Source organism: Trypanosoma cruzi, assembly GCF_000209065.1.
Source record: "Trypanosoma cruzi strain CL Brener chromosome Unknown tcruzi_1047053507681, whole genome shotgun sequence".
NCBI lineage: Eukaryota > Euglenozoa > Kinetoplastea > Trypanosomatida > Trypanosomatidae > Trypanosoma > Trypanosoma cruzi.
In genome coordinates this window covers 24,665-46,976 of record NW_921120.1, presented here as the reverse complement: position 1 = coordinate 46,976, position 22,312 = coordinate 24,665, and the positions used below count along the sequence as shown (strand labels likewise).

The 22,312-nt window shown below is 52.5% G+C and overlaps 8 protein-coding genes and 1 pseudogene across 8 annotated transcripts, besides 31 other annotated features; all 9 read right to left on the bottom strand.

Annotated features, from left to right (window-relative positions):
- Positions 1-8: part of a microsatellite that runs on past the window's edge.
- Positions 1-8,043: part of a sequence feature (areas merged during assembly that could not be assigned to a particular haplotype. This can correspond to areas where the two haplotypes were merged or to regions with more than two copies in the genome that were merged during assembly.) that runs on past the window's edge.
- On the bottom strand, positions 46-3,741 carry Tc00.1047053507681.210 (uncharacterized protein; the record flags this gene model as incomplete). The annotated part of the gene is made up of 1 exon (XM_813501.1): positions 46-3,741. The coding sequence occupies one exon, from the start codon at positions 3,739-3,741 to the stop codon at positions 46-48; it is 3,696 nt and encodes a 1,231-aa protein (XP_818594.1).
- Positions 3,811-3,837: a microsatellite.
- Positions 4,131-5,582, bottom strand: Tc00.1047053507681.200 (serine carboxypeptidase S28, putative; the record flags this gene model as incomplete). Its single annotated transcript, XM_813499.1, has 1 exon — positions 4,131-5,582. One exon carries the CDS (start codon positions 5,580-5,582, stop codon positions 4,131-4,133), a length of 1,452 nt encoding a protein of 483 aa, XP_818592.1.
- Positions 5,641-5,665: a microsatellite.
- Tc00.1047053507681.189 (uncharacterized protein) lies at positions 6,008-6,289 on the bottom strand (the record flags this gene model as incomplete). The annotated part of the gene is made up of 1 exon (XM_813509.1): positions 6,008-6,289. One exon carries the CDS (start codon positions 6,287-6,289, stop codon positions 6,008-6,010), a length of 282 nt encoding a protein of 93 aa, XP_818602.1.
- Positions 6,332-6,372: a microsatellite.
- Positions 7,123-7,161: a sequence feature (T-rich).
- Positions 7,205-7,240: a microsatellite.
- Positions 7,630-7,669: a sequence feature (T-rich).
- Positions 7,810-7,834: a microsatellite.
- Positions 7,877-10,459, bottom strand: Tc00.1047053507681.180 (uncharacterized protein; the record flags this gene model as incomplete). The annotated part of the gene is made up of 1 exon (XM_813497.1): positions 7,877-10,459. The coding sequence occupies one exon, from the start codon at positions 10,457-10,459 to the stop codon at positions 7,877-7,879; it is 2,583 nt and encodes an 860-aa protein (XP_818590.1).
- Positions 8,044-8,459: a sequence feature (areas merged during assembly that could not be assigned to a particular haplotype. This can correspond to areas where the two haplotypes were merged or to regions with more than two copies in the genome that were merged during assembly.).
- Positions 8,460-10,108: a sequence feature (areas merged during assembly that could not be assigned to a particular haplotype. This can correspond to areas where the two haplotypes were merged or to regions with more than two copies in the genome that were merged during assembly.).
- Positions 10,109-10,143: a sequence feature (areas merged during assembly that could not be assigned to a particular haplotype. This can correspond to areas where the two haplotypes were merged or to regions with more than two copies in the genome that were merged during assembly.).
- Positions 10,144-16,556: a sequence feature (areas merged during assembly that could not be assigned to a particular haplotype. This can correspond to areas where the two haplotypes were merged or to regions with more than two copies in the genome that were merged during assembly.).
- On the bottom strand, positions 10,848-11,507 carry Tc00.1047053507681.170 (uncharacterized protein; the record flags this gene model as incomplete). The annotated part of the gene is made up of 1 exon (XM_813495.1): positions 10,848-11,507. The coding sequence occupies one exon, from the start codon at positions 11,505-11,507 to the stop codon at positions 10,848-10,850; it is 660 nt and encodes a 219-aa protein (XP_818588.1).
- Positions 12,255-12,668, bottom strand: Tc00.1047053507681.160 (40S ribosomal protein S24E, putative; the record flags this gene model as incomplete). The annotated part of the gene is made up of 1 exon (XM_813493.1): positions 12,255-12,668. One exon carries the CDS (start codon positions 12,666-12,668, stop codon positions 12,255-12,257), a length of 414 nt encoding a protein of 137 aa, XP_818586.1.
- Positions 12,717-12,750: a sequence feature (T-rich).
- Positions 12,812-12,832: a microsatellite.
- Positions 12,899-12,941: a microsatellite.
- On the bottom strand, positions 12,985-13,398 carry Tc00.1047053507681.150 (40S ribosomal protein S24E, putative; the record flags this gene model as incomplete). Its single annotated transcript, XM_813491.1, has 1 exon — positions 12,985-13,398. One exon carries the CDS (start codon positions 13,396-13,398, stop codon positions 12,985-12,987), a length of 414 nt encoding a protein of 137 aa, XP_818584.1.
- Positions 13,495-13,514: a microsatellite.
- Positions 14,104-18,978, bottom strand: Tc00.1047053507681.130 (uncharacterized protein; the record flags this gene model as incomplete). Its single annotated transcript, XM_813489.1, has 1 exon — positions 14,104-18,978. The coding sequence occupies one exon, from the start codon at positions 18,976-18,978 to the stop codon at positions 14,104-14,106; it is 4,875 nt and encodes a 1,624-aa protein (XP_818582.1).
- Positions 14,370-14,401: a microsatellite.
- Positions 16,557-17,816: a sequence feature (heterozygous, Esmeraldo-like haplotype).
- Positions 17,817-18,212: a sequence feature (haploid, non-Esmeraldo-like haplotype).
- Positions 18,213-19,557: a sequence feature (haploid, Esmeraldo-like haplotype).
- Positions 19,102-19,132: a microsatellite.
- Positions 19,462-19,493: a microsatellite.
- Positions 19,558-19,617: a sequence feature (haploid, non-Esmeraldo-like haplotype).
- Positions 19,591-20,022: a mobile genetic element.
- Positions 19,618-19,962: a sequence feature (areas not merged during assembly with more than two copies in the genome that could not be assigned to a particular haplotype).
- Positions 19,963-20,129: a sequence feature (haploid, non-Esmeraldo-like haplotype).
- Positions 20,068-22,278, bottom strand: Tc00.1047053507681.120 (annotated as a pseudogene).
- Positions 20,130-21,389: a sequence feature (areas merged during assembly that could not be assigned to a particular haplotype. This can correspond to areas where the two haplotypes were merged or to regions with more than two copies in the genome that were merged during assembly.).
- Positions 21,390-22,274: a sequence feature (haploid, non-Esmeraldo-like haplotype).
- Positions 22,275-22,312: part of a sequence feature (areas merged during assembly that could not be assigned to a particular haplotype. This can correspond to areas where the two haplotypes were merged or to regions with more than two copies in the genome that were merged during assembly.) that runs on past the window's edge.
- Positions 22,276-22,295: a microsatellite.

The window sequence follows — 22,312 nt, the reverse complement described above, 5'->3', positions numbered from 1 at the left end:
TTTTTTTTCGTTTCATACTTATTTCCTGCCTCCGTCTGCGGTAAGTCAAATTTCTTCATGAGGTTTCTCCCCAAGGAAGGTTGTCACCATCCCACGGTTTCGGCGTGCCACGTTGTTATTCCCCTGAGACGCTGAAGGACTTGTTGTGCTGGTGACAGGGTCCTCATCGTCGGGGTCGGGGCCCTTCATCAAAGTCAGCCGCTTCGGCACCGCACGTTCCTTAACCCTCTCCAACTTCACAAATCCGTACGCACTGCGGCCCTCGTTTTGCAGGTCGCCAATTTCAATCAGTTTGGCGAGACTGACGATAAAGTTGAGGCCAAAGACGGCATGCTCGCCCTCCCACAGTTCAACCATCTCCGTCTCGGGGTTGTACGACTTCACCAACGCGACGCTGCGGCCCCACCGATCCACGTCGTGTGCCTTGGTGGTGTCGTAGTTAAGCAGCAGCACCGATCTGTTGTCCTCGCGCCGTGTGGCATCCATCAAGATGGTGGGAAGATCGTCCAATTCCACGTCGTCCAGCAGCTCCACCTGAATCGTGTCCGCATCACTCTTGCCGTTGCTTGCATTGCCACCACCGCCACTGGTACGCCTCAGTGTGCCTGGTTTACTGCTCTTTTTCGGGTTGCGGGATTCGATGAACATGCGGCAGACCTGCGCAAGAAAGCGGGCGTCAATCTGCTTGTTAATGACCGTAAGCGAAACGTCCACATCCCGCCACGCAAAGGCTTGACTGCCGCGCCGACGCTGGTCAGCCATCGTCTTGAGGTACGCCTCGTAAAAGATCTCCTCTGGAGAGTAGAAGAAACCGAGCTGCGCAAAGGCAAATGAAAGGGCCTGGAAGTGTGGCGATGGGCTCACGTGAAAGATGTTTTGTACCGGCAATATATGCAGTGGAAACTCACGTGTGTACTGTAGCGGGAAGCATGACTTGCATCGCCCCTCACGAAGAGTCAACGTGACGCAGCCGGAGCGACGGTGTTTCGCGTCCTCATCCAGCAGCACCTCGTAGAGAGTCTTCAGTGAAACCGGCCACGTGCGGAAATAACTGTTCGGATTACTGTCCATCATTGTCAGACTCTCCGTCGCCGAGTTGTAGTCAACGACAATGCCGGTGGAACCAAACGGATGGGAGGCACCAAATATTTCAATCTTTTCCTTATTGAAGAGCAAAAAAAGAACCCGGTTGGTGTTCTTGACGCTCTCCACGACGAGGTTCCTGAAGTCCTCCCATAAAATGCGAGGATCGCCCCCACAGCAGTGGTCGGTGTGGTACGTTTGCACATCCATCGAAAGGCCAACAGTGGCGATGTAAGTCGTCAGACAAACCGCCAATGACTCCACTGTAAAATAACGCAGCATCAACGAGGAGATCTCAAACGGCAACGCCATGATCACATCTTCAAAAGTCGTAGGCACACCCAATTTGGTCAAGGCAAGCGCAATCATGGTCGAGCTCAGCGGCAAGGACGGAAAATGAAATGTCTTGACAACTTCCGTACGCCCCCCGCCGAGCGACTCCTGTTCTTGAAGCAGCTCTAGACGACTCTGGACAGTAGACGCAATGCGACGTGGGGCACCGACGAGTGCTGGCTCTGGCACAAACCCCAACACCTGAGAGCCGCCACATGTGCTGCTTTCACTTGACTTGTTGCGAGATGCCGCCTCTCGTGATTTAGAAAATATGATGTAGCCGTTAGACGTCATTGCCTTGTGCAGGCGATCGAGGGGGCAGGTCCAGGTTTGCATAAATTTCTTCGAGTGCGCATCGATGAGGAGCACCATCTGCGTCTCCAAGTCGTAGCCGGCCAGCAGGCACCATTGAGGGACTTTCGAGATGTTCAAAACATTGTGAGCCACGTTCGCATTGTACATAATGGCCATGACGTGCTCCGGCGCCTCTGGATCTTCATTTGCATTCTGCACATCAATGATGATCGACTCCAGTTCAAAGACGGATATGGTGGGCACCGCATCGTCACGCGAAATTTTCGTCAAGACCGGATAGACGGCAACATTATAGTTGCGGTTGGTGATGCGCACGTACTCGCGCGCGTACCTGAACACCTCTCCCAACGGCAGCGAGCCGTCAATAAAGACATCGGCCGGGAAACGCATCTGACGAATAATGTCCGATACAGGCAAACCGTTACCGTACCCATGGGAATTTGGACGCACGCCGCCAAGCAGATGCATCGCCCAGGCAACAGCAACAATGTGAGGACTGATATGTGTCGATACCACAGATGCATGAATACCCTGTAGCGTTGAGCCAATCACTTTACCGCTGCTTAATTCTGGGGCAAACATGGATTGTACCTCGTCGTTTGTCATCACAGGCACGCTGTCCTTTCGGAAGATACGGATAAACCCGCGGCTTCGTCCACCACTATTAACAATCGTCATGGCCTTATAGAGCGCAGCCGCCGAAACCTCCATCAGCTTCACATGGAGCGATTCCCCAACAACACCTTCGGCAAGTGTCACCATTAGTTGCACCACGTTGCGCACATCCACAATAACGGCGTAGGCGCCTCTGTTGTTTCGCCCGTAGAGAGGCGCAGCATGGCGTGCATTTATAAGTGCCGATGCCGCCAGTGCAGAATGACCCTCATCCTCATCATCAAATGCGTCCACAAGGGTCTCCTGTTGCAATACGTATGGGTCATAGCTAACAATGCGGATAAGTTGTGTTTCTTCTTCGCAGTCATGTGTGATAACCTTACTGAACTCTGGTAACTGCATTCGTCTCTGCCGGTCACCGACATCATTACTACCGAGCTCCACCTGGCCAAGCGTCGGTGAAATGTCAAAGTGCATGACAGAGAGGCCATATTCATTTTTGAAGCGGTTGTCCACGCTAATGAAATCGCGTATTATATCTGACATTACCGGAAGTCCCTGAACACCACCATGAAGGTAATGCAGCGGGACATGCGCTGCAAAAAAAATATCCTCAACGGTAACTCGTTTCTTGCGGTCTTTACATCCCTTTTCGCCCCCAAGCAGATACGAGAGCGCCACCGCCGTTGCTCCGAAATGACTGCACTCCATAAGGCTGGCATCCTCCTCCGGCCGTTCAATCTCGTAACTCTTAAAGAAATTCATGCGCGCCTTACGGATCCCCAAAACTTCCTGACGCTTATGTTTCGTGTGCTGCCCCGTTGAGGAGGCCATCTTTGAGGCATCCGTGATGCTATTGTTGTTCGCCGCGGCCGCGTAAGAGACGCCAATCGCCAACGTGCGCGGGCTGGCCTCTGTGGACGTCTGGTTGGGCCGCTGCTGTGATGCCTGTGGCAGTACTACCTGCGGCACCTGCTGTTGACTAGCACCGGCGACAAGGGCAGAGGCAGAGGCCGAGGCGCCAAATGACACCTGCGAGGAGCGGCGCATCCCACGCGCCGATGGATCCAATCCGTCCTCCCCCGTGCTTGGGCGTTGATCCGTTAAGCCCCCGGCGTTGGAGTAAATTCGGTCCTGGTCCATCATGCCTCGATTTGTGCGGGCCACCTGCTCGAGTTCCTTCAGAGCAGATTCCCACTTTTTGATGTGCGTCTCCACGGCGACGTCGGAAGAAGACTGTCCACCCCCCATTTTAGTGCCACGCCACTTCCCCCTTCCTTTCTTTGCCCAGACGCTTCTTTTCTCCCTCCTCGCGCTGCACCACTGCAGTAAATGAATGCACGTATCTACGTACCCTCCCTCGCTTGCGCGGAAATACCTATGAAAGCGCCGCATCAACGAAGGTCAATAATAATATAAAAAAAGAAGTACGACAATGTAGAAAACCAGAAACAATAAAAAGGGACACACACACACACACACACACGCACAGTACACGTACACTCTTTCTTTCTCTTTCTTTCACTCCACACTTACACGCGCACAGGCCCCGTTATGAGAGGAGCCAAACAACAGCGGAGAACCAACAGTGCCACTAAAATACATAAAGCACAATACAGCACAATGAGGCCAGTCACAGAGAGTGAGCAAGCAACGACCTTTTATCACGGACACACATAAAATCGTGTTAAAAGCCAAAAAAAAAAATTTCTTTTAAAAAACCCTGATCAAACTATAATAAAAATTACAAAAGAAAAAAAAAAAAAGACAGAAACCCCCTATGATTAAATTCCTAGCCATTGTTTCAGATAAAATTTCACGGCGCGCCGCTGCGCCTTGAGTGACGGGTGGTTGAGTGGATTTGTTGCGGCCAAGTCGCCACAGTGACCGCAGCCATTGCATTGCGCCGTTATTACAGGGTAATCTTCGCTTAGCGCCTTTTTCACACCAGCCGTCAACCATGGGTCGTCTAAAGCCTGTGTTGCCACCACTCTTGTGGCATCGGGATGTGCTCCCCCATGTTTTTTATTAAAAGCGTAGGTGTCGGGCAGTATTGCCTCGCCAAACGCCGCACGGCACTGATACATGAAGTACGAGGTGTTGACCTCCCTCGGCCGTAAACCGCCCGGGAAGCCTGTCTGCCAGTAAGCCAGCTGCGAGCAACACTGATAAGCCCAAGCGTAGCCTTCTTTCCAGCTTTCACTGTAGCTCGGATTTGACAGGCACTCGGTGCTGTAGTAGCAGCTTCGCGTAAATTCTTCACCCCAGAGTAATTTCATAAGCTCAGCGTACCGCCTGAAAAGTTCTCTCTCCTCGGTAAACTCAATAGATGAACACAGTTTGTCCTTGTATCCATACTGAATCGCCATCGCAGCGCCGTCCGCAAGCATCCACGCCATGTCGGGCTTGGTAAAATAATTCGGTGTGCCAAAGGTTTTCATCATTTTAGCACGACGATTGGGGTTGTCATACGCCTTTGAGAATTTGCCAAAGACGGTGCGTACCGCGGCGGCACAGGAAGAAGGAAGAACTTTCAACAAGTGTCCGTCAAACGCCTCGTAGTCAAATATGGCATTCACGACACCACTGCTGCTCCACGCAGCGTCAAAGTCCCCCGGGTATTTTGCTCTCGCCCACGCGCTCAATGCCCCCGCGTAACTCCCACCCACAATCAGCCACTTCACTTTCTTCTTCACCACTTTTTTCTCAGCGTATTTCTTGAAGGCCTGAAGGTCCGCGAGGGCATTCTCCACCGTCAGATACTTCAGCATCGATCGATTGGTGAGGGGAGCAGGCATGCTCTCGCCGTAATAGCGGTGCTCCAGAGAGAAAATAATGGCCTTGACAGATTTACCGTATTCCCCAACAAATCCCCCATCCGGTAACCCGGGCGCGGTCCCCTCGCCGTTCACCAACAAAATGGCGGGACCAGAATTGGCATCCCAGGAGGATCGGTCCACCCACCAACGCTGCCTAAAGGTGCCCAAAGTGACATCCGCGTGATCGACCCGCTGATTGTAGTACCGTGCGGCATTATTGTGCACGTCATGGCGTAGTTTTTCTTGGCCACCAGACCCCTCCTTCAAACTGCGCCGCAGTGCCGCACGGTAAACTTCCCCATGACGCGCCCTTGAGGGAATGACGGAGGGATGTAGGGCCGTCACAGGACCGCTGAACGCGACAGCAAGCAGCCCCAGCACGACCATCAAGGCGTGTGCGCCCAAACAATACTTCATCTTTTCGTAAAATGATTTCTAATTAAAAAAAGGTAAAAATGTATAACTACTTTCCTTTTTGTTGTTGTTGTTGTTGTTGTTGTGTGTGTGTGTGTATTGATCCCTACTTTGCTCGGCTCTACGAATGCCACGCACGCACAAGAGAGTAAAAAAAAAAAAAAAAAAAGGTGTGGAAGCCCGACGCCACCCAAAATGGCCGTCTCTAAACACCGCCACGAGCAGCAGCGGTGACAGTTTCCCTCGTCAAAAAAAACGCCACACACGCACGCGCAAAGGCCCCGTTACGAGAGGAGCCAAACAACAGCGGAGAACCAACAGTGCCAGTGAAAAATAATGGAGCAAGACGCAGCATCAAGGCCAGTTACGGAGAGTGAGCAAACAACGACCTCGTACCACGGACACACGGTGAGTTTCTTGTTGTTACTTTATCGTCGTCTGGAGTTCGAATCGTCAGGGTCCACCAGGCCCAAAGCGATGTTGCTGAGAAGTGACGACACCTCGCCTTGGCCCTCCCCCGCGCCTCTGTCTCCCGTGCCCAGCCGACCCTCCAGTTGCCGCTCCTCCTTCTCCAGCCTCTCCGTCACCTCCTGCATCTCCATCATCTCCTTGTTGATCTCCTCAAAAACCGCCGTCTCCCGCTTCACCTCCTCCTCGTGGCGACTGCGGAGATCTTCAAGCTGCTGCTGCAACTCCTGCGCCGTTGCCATCCTCCTCCCTCTGAGAGCCCACGGAACCACTCAACCCACTGGAAAAAAAAAAAAAAAAAAAAAAGAGAGAGAGAAAAGAAAAACGCAGGATGCTCACCACAACTAAGAAACAAAAGCCATGAGGAGCAAGACAAAAATCACATTTCCCTCCCTCCCACCCAACCCGCTCTGCACATCTTATGGTTGTTTTTATTGGTTTGGCGCTTCGCTGCTTGGTTTTTGCGCCCAACCCCTCCCTGAAGAACGGTTTGGTTCTCGCAGCAACTACTTGCGCCAAAACGCACAAAGCCGTGTTGATTGACGCCCAGAAATGTGCCGCTTGCTCATGCGAAGGAGCAGTTGGTTGCGTGGCGGGAATAGCAACGTGGCCGGGCCACAGGCCTCACAGAACACACAAACCACAAAGAAGACAAGCGCGGAGGGCCAAAAAAGAAAGGAAGGAAGAAAAGGCATGTCTCACGCCGCTTTGGTAATGCAGCACGCAACTGAGAAATTGCCCGGTGTGCACCGCGTAGCAGACGTTTTCCCTCGTTTTATTCCCCTTTCTGAGTTTGCCCCGCGTATCGGTGAAAAAAGACGAGGAGGGAAATGAAAAGGTCTGAAGAGTGCGTGGAAAAAAAAAACAAAAAGGAAAGTGAACCGGCGTCGCTGTATCTCGCGTCAATGCACTAGGCAGCCGCAGGCATGATGTCTTCCGCTGAAGGCTCAACGGCGCCGGAAAGTTGACACTCGTATTTTTCTGCTTGCCGCCGCAGTTGTTCTTGACTGCCAGCAGCAGGGCTGGCGCAATGGTGGACATGCCCCGCCGTGTCTACATGAAGTGGCAATCCGGCAAGAAAAGAGAAAAAAAGAGAGAAAAAAAAAGAAAAAAAGACAATTGTTTATACATGCAAAGAAGAAACTCGCAAATGCTCCAAAAAAAAAAAAAAGAAAAAAAAAAAGAAAAGAAAACAACTCACAAAAAGAAAGGGTGGAGTAGAGACGCCAACACATTTGTTTCTTCGTTTTTGCGCGTCTACGTTGCACGCATCTCATCCATCCGTCCATAACCACACACAAAAAAAAAAAAAAAAGGAAAAGGAAAAACACATGCATGCTTCTTTTTTCGCTCTCGCTTCTTCCTTCACGTTCAGTGCCTTTTGATCCCCCGGCGGTGCGCCGTGTTGACCCGTCGTATGGAATGGCAGGCCAAAATTGCGGGGTAATCCCCGCGACACAACAAGCACCGCCCAAACTTTAAGTAGCAGAACAAAAAAAAAAAAACTTGCTCGTAATAAAAAAAAAAGCGGGTAATCGCCGCAAAATGATATCAGCCACGCACGCACACGTTGCAGACGCACAAAAAAAAAAAAAAGAGAAACGGAAAATAAAAGAAAAAAAGAGGCACCACTTGCATATCTATCCTTAAATGTGCGTGCCAGCGGGTTCTACGAGGTGCAAGCAACAAAAAGTGAGACTTGCAAAAACCACATCCCGGTTTTATCTCATTTCTTTTGGGGAGGTTCCTTCTTATCTGGGTGTCTCTCTCTCTCTCTTTCTCTCTCTGTGTGTGTGTGTATTTCTGGATGAATAAATGGATGGGTCTCCTCACGTTTGGTAGGCCTCTTCGTACAATTTCCAGCAGGCGTCACAGTAATTGCCTGGGTCCCGGCGATGGTTGTTTGTACGCCACACGGAAACATTCTCCTGCCTACAGTCGCTGCACTTTCCTACAAATGAATTCTGCGCACGCCTCACAGTAAAAGCTAATAAACCCTTCCTCCGGGGCAGCTTCTCGCGCACAACAGGCCTTTCCGCTTCACCGTGCTGGCGGTCCTCCACCTGCAGTATGTCATGCACCCCCGGGTATTGAAGGAGAACGTCGATGAGTGCAGGATCCCGCACTGCCGTCGGGAGTACATCCTCCAGTTTCACGCGTACCTCTTCAATCTCCATGGACGCATCCCGCCAAACGCGTGACAGGGCATTCACGTGTACCTGCAGAACATCCCTTTCCGCCGCGGTGCGGAAGGCACGGCCGCATGCAAAGAAGTACGCCCCTCGCACCGACGCAGGGACCTCTTCATCGGGGATCCCCAAACGACATGCTGCGCGCATCTTCTCGTCAATTTCGTGTAGGCATGAGCGAGGTGAGGGTGGTCGCTCCGTGCCGTCGACACGTCCCGCATCCCCCTGATGAGCGTCGCCATCAATACCACCTTCCTCGGCATGAGGACAAGTCGGGTCGTGAGTGCTCTCCTCCTCGGTATTGGAGGGGTTGCTGCGTTTGCTGTTGTTGTTGTTGTTGCATATCTGCAGGAGCATATTGCAGAGGGATTCGAGTGAATACTGCACTTCGTAGTAACCCAACTTCTCCTCATCGAGCCGCGAGAGGATAAAATCCCGCGCCTCTGACGGCGACAACTCCGTCAGTCCCTCCTCGTACACGATGCGGTGTAACAACGCCCGCAGCGTGATGCTCGCCAATGCTCTAGCGTCCTCGAGGAGCCGCTCCGGCCGGCCACGCATCAACAAACTGTGGGCGACAACAAACTGCGATTGCACAAAGGCAAACTTCTTGGGCGAGAGATGGCGTCCGAGATTTAAATTGTCCTCATACGGGTCCTCGATGCACATGCGGTACCAAACCCGGTCCCTCAACCTGATTGCTTTCACCTCGGAGGCCTCCACCCAGCCAAGACTCTCCCGTGTCACATCTCCATCCCGCGCTCGCAACGAGACAACAAGCTCCTCCCATGGAAAACACGCATAGAAGGAGAAGAAACCCGCTACACAGGAACCAAGTTCCCCTCGCATTGGCTCCAACTTTGGGGATTGTGACACACTCCTCATGGATTCACCGCCATCGCCGTCATCTCTCAGGAGAGGAAGGTATGAGACCTCCAGCTGGTCAATAGACGGCGTGAGGGAAAAAGATGCGGGGTCAATATATTCGACGAGACCACGCCGCAGCAAGTAGTACGCCCAAAGGACCATGATGGCGTAAGACGTCAGATATCCCCTCAGGGCATTGTTAATTCCACTTTGTTTACTCCATCGTTTGAGAAATGCAAGACCCGCCCGAGCCACAGAATGCTGGGAGAAATATTGACGCATAAACCAGCTGTTACGCACCCCTAGCGGCCTGCAGCTGATGTCAAAATCGAGAGAAAAGATATCCGGTAACTGATGATCGGATTTCCATCTCTTCGTCACATTTCCCAGTCCCCGTTCCCTGGCCTGGTAATACCGCAGTGCATCATGGGCCGTATTCAAGTGAAGCGTCACTTCATTTGGACAATTCTCCTCCACTTTGATCTGTCTATCCCGTGCCTCCCGCAGAAAATCATTGTACGCATTCCTGGGAGGTGGTTCCGAGAAGACGTAGACAAGCTTGAAGCCGTCGTGCCTCATCGGGATACGCAGAGGTGCTCGTACCTTTTGTTTCCTCTTCAATACAGGCACGCGCGTCCGGACAACAGGCTCCAACTCACTATACAAGAAGCCGGCATTGCGGAGTGCACCGGCAATCTGAAAAATGCATCGCGTCTCATCCGGATTCTCCCACACTCCTTCCTTCAGTCGCCAGCCATGAGAGGATTCCAATACCGTGAAATCGGCGTCGCCGACGCCATCCCATGAGCCACACGCGACGCAACCCCCAAAGAGGAAGACCTGTGCGTTCCTCATAAAACTGCCGATAATTTCATTGAGCTGTTTAGATGCGCGCTGGATCACCGCAAATGCCTCCCGGCCCATGTCCAGCTCCGCGACACTCTCCATCACAAAAAGGCCAAGATTGCCAATTTGCTCCAGTGGCACAGGTCTCATGCACATTTCCTTCGCCTCTACTGAAAGGACTTTGCCGCACCAGTTTGCCAGCTCCGCGTGATGGCGTTGTTGGTGCAGGTCTTCGTCCTCGGAAAGAAATTCGTTGCAGAGATCGCACCTAAGGTAACCCTGGCCCGCCTTCTTGTCTTCGGCCGTACCGTGTGGCATGCACCAGCCCTCCTCCTCCTGCTCCTCCGCCAATGCAAAGTCTTCAACTCCGCCGCACCCCACACCGGCGTCCGCGTTCAGGGCATCGTCCTCATGATTCCTCTTCAGCTCATCCCTCGTCTCCGTGGCTCCCACGGCGGGAGAAGCCCTAATGTCCATGGCCTGCCAACCCCCCTTCTTCTCCTCCCCCATCCCTCTTTCGACTCCGCTCCACTCCTGCCAGACACACACAAAGTGAGATAAGTCCAGTGAAAGGTAGAAACAAAAAATCAACAAAGAAGAAAAAAAATTTGAAAAGTAGGACGTCAATATGAAAAACGGCCCACGCGCGCACACACACACACATAAAGAGAGACACGGAGAGAAACGAACAGGCGGCAGGACGCGAAGAGGCCGCTTTCACATGGACAAAGACACACATACACACAAACAAACACCACAAAAAAAAAAAAAAGACATAAAAGACAAATTAGTCAAACTTACTAGCCAACAGTGTACCGCATTCGCAACAACACCACACTCACGCGGTTCCAGAACAGAAAGCCGCCTCCACAGAAGCACGCATAGATAAATAAAAACCTCACAGAGTCGCATCCTTTCCTTCGCGGAAGGACAAGTATGCAGGAGATTCTTTCAGAGGGCTCACAAAGGCGCTCTTGCTACCCACACCTATGCTTAAATTATTCATATCCATCCCTTCCAACCCGATGCAGGGGCAGAGTGTTTTGTCCATCAAGCCTAAACAAGAGTCAAAGACAATGCCTTGGTACTCGCCATTGACAAACAATTGAACAAGCCCCACGTTTGTGTCAACGAGAAAGCCAAAGCGGGCGCCTGATACAGGGACAAACAGACGCCACAATTTCTTCTGCTCCCTGCCGTTAATCTCCACTGTGGAAGTCTGGCAATTAAAAACCCAGCAATTGTCAGAAGACGGTATCTCACCCTGTGCGGAAAAGTTGCACCGTTTGCCGAGCTCAACCTCCTGAAGGTCACCATCCGTGCGGAATGCCTCCTCCGTGCACAGGCCGAGCTTGCATGCATCTGTATTGGTCGTAATCTCGTAGAAAAATTTCCCCTTGCCTGGTGGCAGCGCGAGGCCACCAATCACTGGCCTGTAGGGGCTTACACCACCGCCTTTATGTAACACCTGTGGCCCCTGCACAATATATCCGTCGCCAGCCCGCGCCCAGCCAAAAGTGACGGTTGTGATGCTCTCGTCATGCTTCACAATTTCCATGCCTCATTAGAGTCTTGCAAAAACAAAACAAAAAAAAAAATTGATTGCGTGTGACCTTCTGCGGGCCTTTTCATTCCCTCGCGTGCAGAAGCGGGACGCCGGGAAAAGGGTGGGGAACGGCACTCCACCTAAGTTGCTGGCAAGAGCACACATAAGAAAAGAGAAAAAAACACATTTATTTTTGAGCCGATCAAAAAGAAAAAAACAAAAACAAGGGAGCAATTGGAGCGCAAAAGAAACAGGAGAAACTGACCAAAAGAGTAGACAAGGGGCGAAGCGCACCTCGGCGCCCTTACACCTTCCCCCTCAATGTTTGCCTCACTCTGCCCTGCTTCTTTGCTTCGATTCCTGAAAATAAGCAAGCTGCCGAGTCGCTCTCTCTCCCCCCCCCTCCGCACGACGTTGCCGCCAGAAACCGCAAATCCGTGCCACGTTGCAATGACGAGGAGCGGTCTCATCCCTCAATCGCCGTCGCCACCGTGCAGCTCCCCTATCCTCGCCCTGCACCTCGCAACAATTAGAAAAGGAAAAGGACCACGAAAGAAAAAAAAAAAAAAAAAATGTGTTAAAGACAGAGCGGCAGCAGAAAGCAGAAAAGTTTTAATGTCGTACAGGGTGACAGCCGGAGGAAAAGAAAAAAAAAAAAAGAAGACACGCAAAATATTTGAAGCAATTTAAAAAAAAAATGGACTTGAGGAACAAAGCATGGCAAAGACGGTGATGACGCGACAGCAACCACCAATCCGCTTACTTTTTCTTCGTCTGCATCTTGCCCTTCGCCTTGCCGCGGATCTTCTTGTTGCGATTGCGGCGCTCCTTCACAGACTTACGGGCCGGCTGCTTCTTCTTGCCCATGCCGAGACGGGCCTTGCGGTAGTTGGGCTCAATGCGCTTCAGGGCGGCGAGGTCGTCGTAGATGAGACCGAAGCCGGTCGTCTTGCCCCCACCAAACTTCGTCTTGAAGCCAAAGACGGAAATCTGATTCTCGTCGGCGACCTTGTAGAGCGACGCAAGGCGGCTGCGGATGAGCTTCGCGGGGACGGTGCCGCACCAGCCGGGGTGGTTCACCTCCACGATGAACTGCTTGCGGTTGAGCAGCTTGTTCACCTTGAACTGCGACGTGCGGACGGTCACCTCCGCCTTCTTCTTCTGGAAGACCATGTCTTTTTCCTCTGTTCCCCCCACAACGACAAGATGCGGGCGTATGCGAAAGAAGAGAAAAGGGAAAAAAGAAAAAAAAAGATTTAATGAACAAGAAAAGGGCTCGCCGACAGCTAATACACGGCGACCCTTTGCCCCCACAGCACACACACACACACACACACGTCGTGAACACAGCACCAGAGTCTCACATGCCGCCCATCACGGATGGGAAAAAGCGGATGGTGCGGAAAAAAAAAAAAAAAGCAAACAAAACAGAAAAAAAAAAACAAATGAGTTCGCAGGGAATAGCACAAACTCCACAACACCAATCCGCTTACTTTTTCTTCGTCTGCATCTTGCCCTTCGCCTTGCCGCGGATCTTCTTGTTGCGATTGCGGCGCTCCTTCACAGACTTACGGGCCGGCTGCTTCTTCTTGCCCATGCCGAGACGGGCCTTGCGGTAGTTGGGCTCAATGCGCTTCAGGGCGGCGAGGTCGTCGTAGATGAGACCGAAGCCGGTCGTCTTGCCCCCACCAAACTTCGTCTTGAAGCCAAAGACGGAAATCTGATTCTCGTCGGCGACCTTGTAGAGCGACGCAAGACGGCTGCGGATGAGCTTCGCGGGGACGGTGCCGCACCAGCCGGGGTGGTTCACCTCCACGATGAACTGCTTGCGGTTGAGCAGCTTGTTCACCTTGAACTGCGACGTGCGGACGGTCACCTCCGCCTTCTTCTTCTGGAAGACCATGTCTTTTTCCCTGGACTAGTATTTGAAAGCAGGCATTGCGTGAAAAACAGAAATACAGAAAAGGGAAAAAAGGGAACAGAGTTTACGTTTCCAACCAAAAAAAAAAAAAAAAAAAATTGGGAAGGAAAAGACAGTTAAAACCATGCAAGAATGAGGGAAGAGGGAGCAGGACAGGTATGTCCTTCGGTGTCTCTCGGTCTGTGACTGATCTCACATCAATGGCTTTGGTCTTTACATCTTGAAACGTACAGAAAGGGATGCATTGTCAATTAACTCTCCACCCTTTTGGGATTTTTTCTACTGGAGACTTGCAGCCGCTCCGCAACGGAGCCAACAGCCTGAAGCGTCACGTCAGCAAGCACTTCCTCCAGAAAGTTAACCACAGCGCCACGACTCCGCACCGTCTCTCCCGGCTTCATTGCAGAAACCGCACTGTGTGCATCGTCCGTCTGCCTCCCGTCCGCCTTTTCGGCTAAAGAGACGCACGACCGAACGACGCCACTCGGTATGGATTCAGACTGATTGAACAATAAAGCTGAAACAGCACCACCGGGGCCGGCGACGGGGCCAAAATCTGCATGAACCATTTCTCTGTAGTAGGGAATGTCCTCCCGGACAGGCTCCGTGAAGGAAGCGTAAACCTGTGGCCGTGTGATGGTGGCGCGCAGCATCCCATCCAGCACCCTCAGTGCCACGGATGCCTCATCAGAAGAGTACACGCCAATCCCGTCCAATTGATTTCTGCGTGACAGGGAGAAGATTTGCGGGATCCACATAGTTCTGGCAAAGTGTAGGGAAGTGCATCTGCTGCAGGGCCCGCTTTCCATAGAGATCCTCATATTCCTCGATGGGCATAATCCGCGCTTGGACCAGTACTTCAAGCGAGTGCCCCACCATCACAGACGTGTCTTTTGGTTCTGGCAGTCCCAGAGACGCATGGATTTGAGTATTCGTTATCGTCGGCGTCAAGACAGCAGCAGCAGCGGCGGAAGCAGCAGGAGCAACCGCCCGCACACTCTGATCCTCTGATGGAAGAAAATTTACCGGCAACCGTTTTCTATTATTGCCAGGCGGACGTGGCTTCGTGCACGTGGAACGTTCAAAGGTCTTTCCGGGCGGCGTTTTGGCATCGAGTAGCGGGTCGTCAAATGCATCCTCTTCTGCCGCCTCACTCTCTGCAAACTTGCCTTCGGCGGCGGAAAACTCCAGGGTCCGTGCGCCTTTCCCGGCAGCGGTGGACGTCGCTTCGTTGCTGAAGTAGCAAAATATGGGGGTCTCCAAAATTTGGCTCAGACTACCGCAGTAAAGGCTTAGGCAGCATCGCACTTTTTGTCCCGGGCCAAGCACCCCGCTGGGGGGTGTCACCTTCATGATCGAGCTCCCTGGCTCAAGGTGGGTCTTCCAAAGAAACGAGTAAGTGTGAGTCGGGTGTTCGTTCTCCAGGTAGCATAAGCGACGGTGAAGCGAAAAACTTGGAGCCGCCCCAACACGCATCACGTTCATCGACAACGTCAAAGGGCACTTCTCCACTGGAAGACGAAGTGCAGACGAAACAGGGATGGGCAAAAAGGCATCGTTTGTCATGGCGCGAACCGTCTCCGGTGGGACCTTCTTGGGGTGGTAGCCGGCACCCACAAACTGCAGGCAGTAATCCTCGCCACCCGCTGTGCGCAGCGAGACCTTGACGCTGTACGTTCGAGCCTCTAGCGGGCGGAAGTACCATTTTAGCTGTGCTGACCCTCCAGCAGGAATCACGCCGGATGGGTTAAGACACTGAAAAACCGGAAATCCACAATTCTTCTCTGCCACCCGTTGCTCCAAATCCTCCTGCAGGATGTACTTCACTGGATGGGGGGCCACGTTTTCAATTGTCGTGATCTGCAATGGGGGCTCCAGGTCGCCAAGAGCCACAGGGTGAAGATTATATACAGAAGGATGATGAAATGCCAGTGCATTGGCGTCGGGTGAGACGGTGCGTCCCTCCAAGACCAACAGTGCCTTCTTGCCCTCATCCAAGCGAAGCAACACCGGAAGAGAATGCTCTCCTACCACAGTGTGGCGATAGGTGATTGTGATCACCTTCCGCGAACCCACCGGAATCGTTCCTTCCCGCGGCGAGATTTCCAACAGACGGTCGCAAAGAATTTGTTGTACATCCTCCAACTCCTCATCGTCAAGAAACCATGTCTCGTTACCTCCCTCGTGTTCGGTTGGATCCCAAAAGCGAAACAACGCCGGGCCGGATCCTGCATTCTCAAAACAGAGTAAGACCTCCTTCCTGGCATCAAGGACGTTGCCCACACCCAAATCCATAAAGATCGGCTCAAGACCACGAATGTACCGCAGAAATGCAAAAGAATCGGTCTCCAAGTCGGTGGACTGTACGGGTGCCGCAAGAACTTCATTAACGCTGTTGATAGCAAGCTGACACCACAATTGAGATCGGTGTTGTTCCAAAGAGCCCACATCTGTGATTTGAACAGCCGGTCGCGTGCCTATCAACTGTACCTCGCAGTGTGGGTGCTGCCGCACCTCTTCCAGAGTTGTTGGATGGGGTATCGTGCCCAGTGGCACCCCGCTCCCAGCCACAATTATATACAAGATGTACTCCGAGAATCCTGTCTGCGGTCGCAAGGTCACGAGCACGACGGTGTGGGAGCGTGCCGAGAGTGTCCCACATTTGTTATGACTCAATTGCACAGATGGCGCTCTATGATCGTGATGATGTGTCGGCGCCGTCTTTGAGAGCCAGCGCACCTCGTAGCACACATCACAAAGGCTGCTGTTGTAGATGGTCCACTCGAAGGTCTTCTCCTGCATGGCGGGACCCTCGTGCTGCATGACCACCGGCTCCACTTCAACCACGGCGTACTGACCCTCAGCCGTGCATGGACACGAGATAAGATTTTTCTGGTCCTCCTCCGCCCGGTTGACGCTGCCACGTGAGGATGTCATCCTCTTGGTGTCCGTATGAGAAATGAAAAAGTTGATACGTCCCTCGTACATCATTCCCTCGCTTGGGGTAAAGAGCAGCGTCAAGTGCATCTGCTGCCCAGCCGCAAGAACACCGGAGGCAGGGTCCACTTGCAGCACATGAGCGAGCTCCGTTGAGGGTTGCACGTAAAATGTAATCGGAATACACGTCGGGTTGAATATACTTAGTGGACGCCGTGCCTCGCCCGTCACACATGTGGGGCGCAGGACAATCATGGAGCTGTCCTCGACGACCAGTTCGGGTGAGAAACTCTCACCGCACAGGGCAACCTCAATCTCGTCCTCCGGACTATGGTTAAGCGTGATGGTTGCCCTTCCACGAAATCGTTCGGCAATTTTTGGAAGAAACCAGAGTACAACAGGGAGGCGCTGTTTTGGGGACATGATTCCATGCACCGGGTCGCTGAAGACAATCCGCCTGTCAGAAGTGTCGGACTCCATTTTGCCTTTTGGTTCCAACAAATCGATGTGAATGCCGATTGTAAACATGACCGCCACATCACCCCTGTTCTCCAGGTCCAGGACGGCGTGCACAATGTCGTCCGCGCGACACGCGGGAAAACTGATTGACCTGCTGGTGTGGATCAACGGCGCGATTGTCCCTGCATTTAATGGGTTGATATTCAACTCCCGCTGGCAACGCACGGTGAAGAAATGGGGTGGCGTGAAGCCCCCTTCATCTACAAGGCGAAATGAACACATCTGCTTGAAGTTCACATAACACTCGAGGAACTGATCCGAAACGGGCGAATAGGCGTCGGCGTGCATCGTCACAGTAAATGTGAAGCATGCGTGGGGTGGTATTTCCTCCTGCAACGGCACCACCAAGAAAGCACAACCCCTCGGAATACACCAGTACGCCACCGCGGGGGCATTGGTCCTATTGTACACCGAAATATGTTGAGGCTCCTCTGCATCATGTGCAAACACCAGTTTGTCTGCGCCAACACAGAAGGGCGCGTTCGCGGAAAACGGTGTCATTAAATACGAGAGATCCAATCGTCCTTTACGCTTCCTCGTGACGCCCTTGTGCTGCTCCTCTTGGGATGGTACCGGGCCTTGCGACTCCGACACTGAGGCCAACAACATGCACGCCGTTTCTTCGTATGAATGTCCAGTTCGCAATGCGTCGGTGATGGCGACAAGATCTTCCGGCTGGGCCCCCGCAAGACCATACTCGTGTCGCAAGAAGAAGGCCTCCACGTCACTCGCCTTGCATGGCATGGGGCGTGTAAAACTGTCGTAGGCTGTGCCAAAAAGGTCGACATACAAAAGGTTCTCCAAATGCTTGACGAGAATGAAGAGCCGGCGCAGATAATTAATGGGGTACTTGGGGTGAAATTCCACCTTCACCCGCACGGAGCCTTTTGCCGGGAGTTCTCCCGAGACCGGCTCCACCACAAACACCGCACCCGGTGAATTGGGCATAAAACAAAACTCCTGCGCCATGTCAGAGGCATTTTTGATGAAAAAAAAACGCTGAGGGGCGCCGCTTCGATCTTCTGCGACTGAATACGGTTTCTTTGTCGGTGTCGTCACCACCCCATCCTCCCCGAGCCGCACATCACCAAAGTCGATTGTCGTCGTTGATGTGTGCACGCTGGGGGCGAGAGCCACGCCCCGCAACTGCACAGAAACGGTGTTCCCGGTGGGCGTCACCACCCGGTAGGCGTTCACGTACACCATGCCCGACACGGCGGGTGCAAAGACAACCTTGAACTTTTGCGTCGCGCCACGCCGGATGACACCGGTGGCTGGCGTGATGGTGAAAGGGCGGGAGATGGCGTTGTCTGCGGTCTCCAATGCGAAGACGGCATCCACCATGGAGGGGTTCTCGAGGCTAAACTCCTTGGTCCGCGATGTGGCTGTCAGCAGAGAGCCAAAGTCGAGCAGCAGTGTGTTGCCCCCCTGCGGTGGCCGCGGCTCCACAAGACGAATGAAGGGATATTTGCCTATCCCAGACAACTTCATGGACGCCAGCACCTCGTTGTTGTCGGTCATCTTGCAGACCGCCTGCGCCACCAAAGCACACGCCTCCGTTGGCGTAAAAAAGAGAGTCAACTCAATCGACTCGCCCTCGTCAATCACGCCGTGGCCGGGCAAAATCACAAATGGTTCCATGACGCACCACTCAAACGCCACGGTTACGGTACCGGTGTTTTTCATCTTCACGGTGTGCGTCGCCGTGCTGCCTACTGCCAGATAGGAAAAGTCATGCTGGGGCGGCAACAGCAGCCTTGTGTACGGTGTCTGGCACTCCAAGCGCACCGGAAAGCTGCCTCGCCCCATCACGGAGACTTTAACCACATCCTGCAGTTCAACAAGATCCGTTGGGCGAAAGCGCACCTCAAGATCAAAGCTCATGCCGCTGCTGAGGGTGACCGGCTCCGGGAAGTTCAAAAGAAACACGTGCTTCCGCAGCGGCTGCTCGTACTGAATCGTTTGCGGCCGCGAGTCTATATTCATTATCCGTATCTTTTTCACGTACTCATTGTTGGGCTCCCAGTGCCGCCACACGACACGGCCGACACAGTCAATCCCAAGTTTTCGTCTGCGCCGATCCCGGTTGTCAACAAGAGATGGCATCCGTCAGGGGCAACACACGCGGATATTTTTGCTGCTTTATTTTTGTTTTATTTTTACTCCCCCACTTCTCCGGCACTAAAAAATGCGTACTGGCAATTTTAACTATTCGCCGCTGCTGACGACAAAAAAAAAGAAAAGAAAAAAACAGAGAAGACAACAGTGACAGATGTCTCCGGACATGCACACACACAGAAAGAGAGGGAGATATATATATATATATGAGGGGAAGCAGGCACCTTCATAAATAAATACACGACGGCCAGGCTCGTTATGCACCCAAAAAGGGCGGCAGTCTTCGTGGTGGGCGGATAAAAGGGACGAAAAAGACATCGCCCTCGCTGCCCTCCCGCTCACAGTGAGTTTCACAAATCCGATAAACCGAAATAAAAACAGAGGAGTTCAAAAGGACCCAACAGCACCACACACACACACATCTCACAGCACCGCACATTCCTTCCAGAAAATTTTGAAAAACAAACGCTCAAAAAAAAAAAAAAAAAAAAAAAAAGTAAAAATAATTCTCCCCATCATCCGCCGAACAAATAAAAGGGAAAGAATAGTCCTGGAATCTGCACATGTGGACTGCTGGCCGGATCCTGAGATTATCTTTAGAATAATCTTCTGGGCAGCTGGCCGGATCCTGAAATAATCTATTGAAACCAAACAAGTTAGGAAAAAAGGTTCGTTAGTTAATTGCTTCAATGTTTTCTTTTCATTCAATATATATAGAATTCTGTGGACCACTAGCATGGTCCTTAGTCCTCAGTTAGGATTTACATATTATTACTTACGAAGTGGCAGACTTTGGGGTCCTCCAACCACAAGACCCCGCCGCGTGGTGGGAATCAAGGGGGTGGGTGGGATGGCAAAATAAAACAAATATTATTTGGCCTCTATCGGCTCCCTGCCCCTACAAAGTCGCGTTCTTCCCAAAAGATTCATACGGTAGAAATTATCATAAAGAATGTCTTCATTTATCAGGATATAAACATACATTAATTAAGTTAGCCAGCTCTCCCGCGATCATTCTTTTCACAAGCTCCTATAAGCATATATATATATATTCCCCTCGTTGGGTAAGAGCAGGCGTCAGCCAGAACCGCATTCAGCCTGCGAGTCCGTCAAGTATGATACACGTCGGGTTGATATTCTTAGTGGACGCCGTGCCTCGCCCGTCACACATGTGGGGCGCAGGACAATCATGGAGCTGTCCTCGACGACCAGTTCGGGTGAGAAACTCTCACCGCACAGGGCAACCTCAATCTCGTCCTCCGGACTATGGTTAAGCGTGATGGTTGCCCTTCCACGAAATCGTGCGGCAATTTTTGGAAGAAACCAGAGTACAACAGGGAGGCGCTGTTTTGGGGACATGATTCCATGCACCGGGTCGCTGAAGACAATCTGCCTGTCAGAAGTGTCGGACTCCATTTTGCCTTTTGGTTCCAACAAATCAATGTGAATGCCGATTGTAAACATGACTGCCACATCACCCCTGTTCTCCAGGTCCAGGACGGCGTGCACAATGTCGTCCGCGCGACATGCGGGAAAACTGATTGAACTGCTAGTGTGGATCAACGGCGCGATTGTCCCTGCATTTAATGGGTTGATATTCAACTCCCGCTGGCAACGCACGGTGAAGAAATGGGGTGGCGTGAAGCCCCCTTCATCTACAAGGCGAAATGAACACATCTGCTTGAAGTTCACATAACACTCGAGGAACTGATCCGCAACGGTTGAATAGGCGTCAGCGTGCATCGTCACAGTAAATGTGAAGCATGCGTGGGGTGGTATTTCCTCCTGCAACGGCACCACCAAGAATGCACAACCCCTCGGAATACACCAGTACGCCACCGCGGGGGCATTGGTCCTATTGTACACCGAAATATGTTGTGGTTCTTCTGCATCATGTGCAAACACCAGTTTGTCTGCGCCAACACAGAAGGGCGCGCTCGCGGAAAACGGTGTCATTAAATAAGAGAGATCCAATCGTCCTTTACGCTTCCTCGTGACGCCCTTGTACTGCTCCTCTTGGGATAGTACCGGGCCTTGCGACTCCGACACTGAGGCCAACAACATGCACGCCGTTTCTTCGTATGAATGTCCAGTTCGCAATGCGTCGGTGATGGCAACAAGATCTTCCGGCTGGGCCCCCGCAAGACCATACTCGTGTCGCAAGAAGAAGGCCTCCACGTCCCTCGCCTTGCATGGCATGGGGCGTGTAAAACTGTCGTAGGCTGTGCCAAAAAGGTCGACATACAAAAGGTTCTCCAAATGCTTGACGAGAATGAAGAGCCGGCGCAGATAATTAATGGGGTACTTGGGGTGAAATTCCACCTTCACCCGCACGGAGCCTTTCGCCGGGAGTTCTCCCGAGACCGGCTCCACCACAAACACCGCACCCGGTGAATTGGGCATAAAACAAAACTCCTGCGCCATGTCAGAGGCATTTTTGATGAAAAAGAAACGCTGGGGAGCGCCGCTTCGATCTTCTGCGACTGAATACGGTTTCTTTTTCGGTGTTGTCACCACCCCATCCCCGAGCCGCACATCACCAAGTCGATTGCCGTCGTTGATGTGTGCACGCTGGGGGCGAGAGCCACGCCCCGCAACTGCACAGAAACGGTGTTCCCGGTGGGCGTCACCACCCGGTAGGCGTTCACGTACACCATGCCCGACACGGCGGGTGCAAAGACAACCTTGAACTTTTGTGTCGCGCCACGCCGGATGACACCGGTGGCTGGCGTGATGGTGAAAGGGCAGTGGATGGCGTTGTCTGCGGTCTCCAATGCGAAGACGGCATCCACCATGGAGGGGTTCTCGAGGCTAAACTCCCTGGCCCGCGATGTGGCTGTCAGCATAGAGCGTCCGGGCAAAATCACAAATGGCTCCATGACGCACCACTCAAACGCCACGGTTACGGTACCGGTGTTTTTCATCTTCACGGTGTGCGTCGCCGTGCTGCCTACTGCCAGATAGGAAAAATCATGCTGGGGTGGCAACAGCAGCTTGTTACGGTGTCTGGCACTCCAAGCGCACCGGAAAGCTGCCTCGCCCCATCACGGAGACCTTAACCACATCCTGCAGTTCAACAAGATCCGTTGGGCGAAAGCGCACCTCAAGATCAAAGCTCATGCCGCTGCTGAGGGTGACCGGCTCCGGGAAGTTCAAAAGAAACACGTGCCTCCGCAGCGGCTGCCGTATGAATCGTTTGCGGCCGCGAGTCTATATTCATTATCCGTATCTTTTCACGTACTCTTGGCTCCCGTCCGCCACGATACGGCCGACACAGTCAATTTCATATATATATATATATATATCAAGTAGGAAAAAAAAA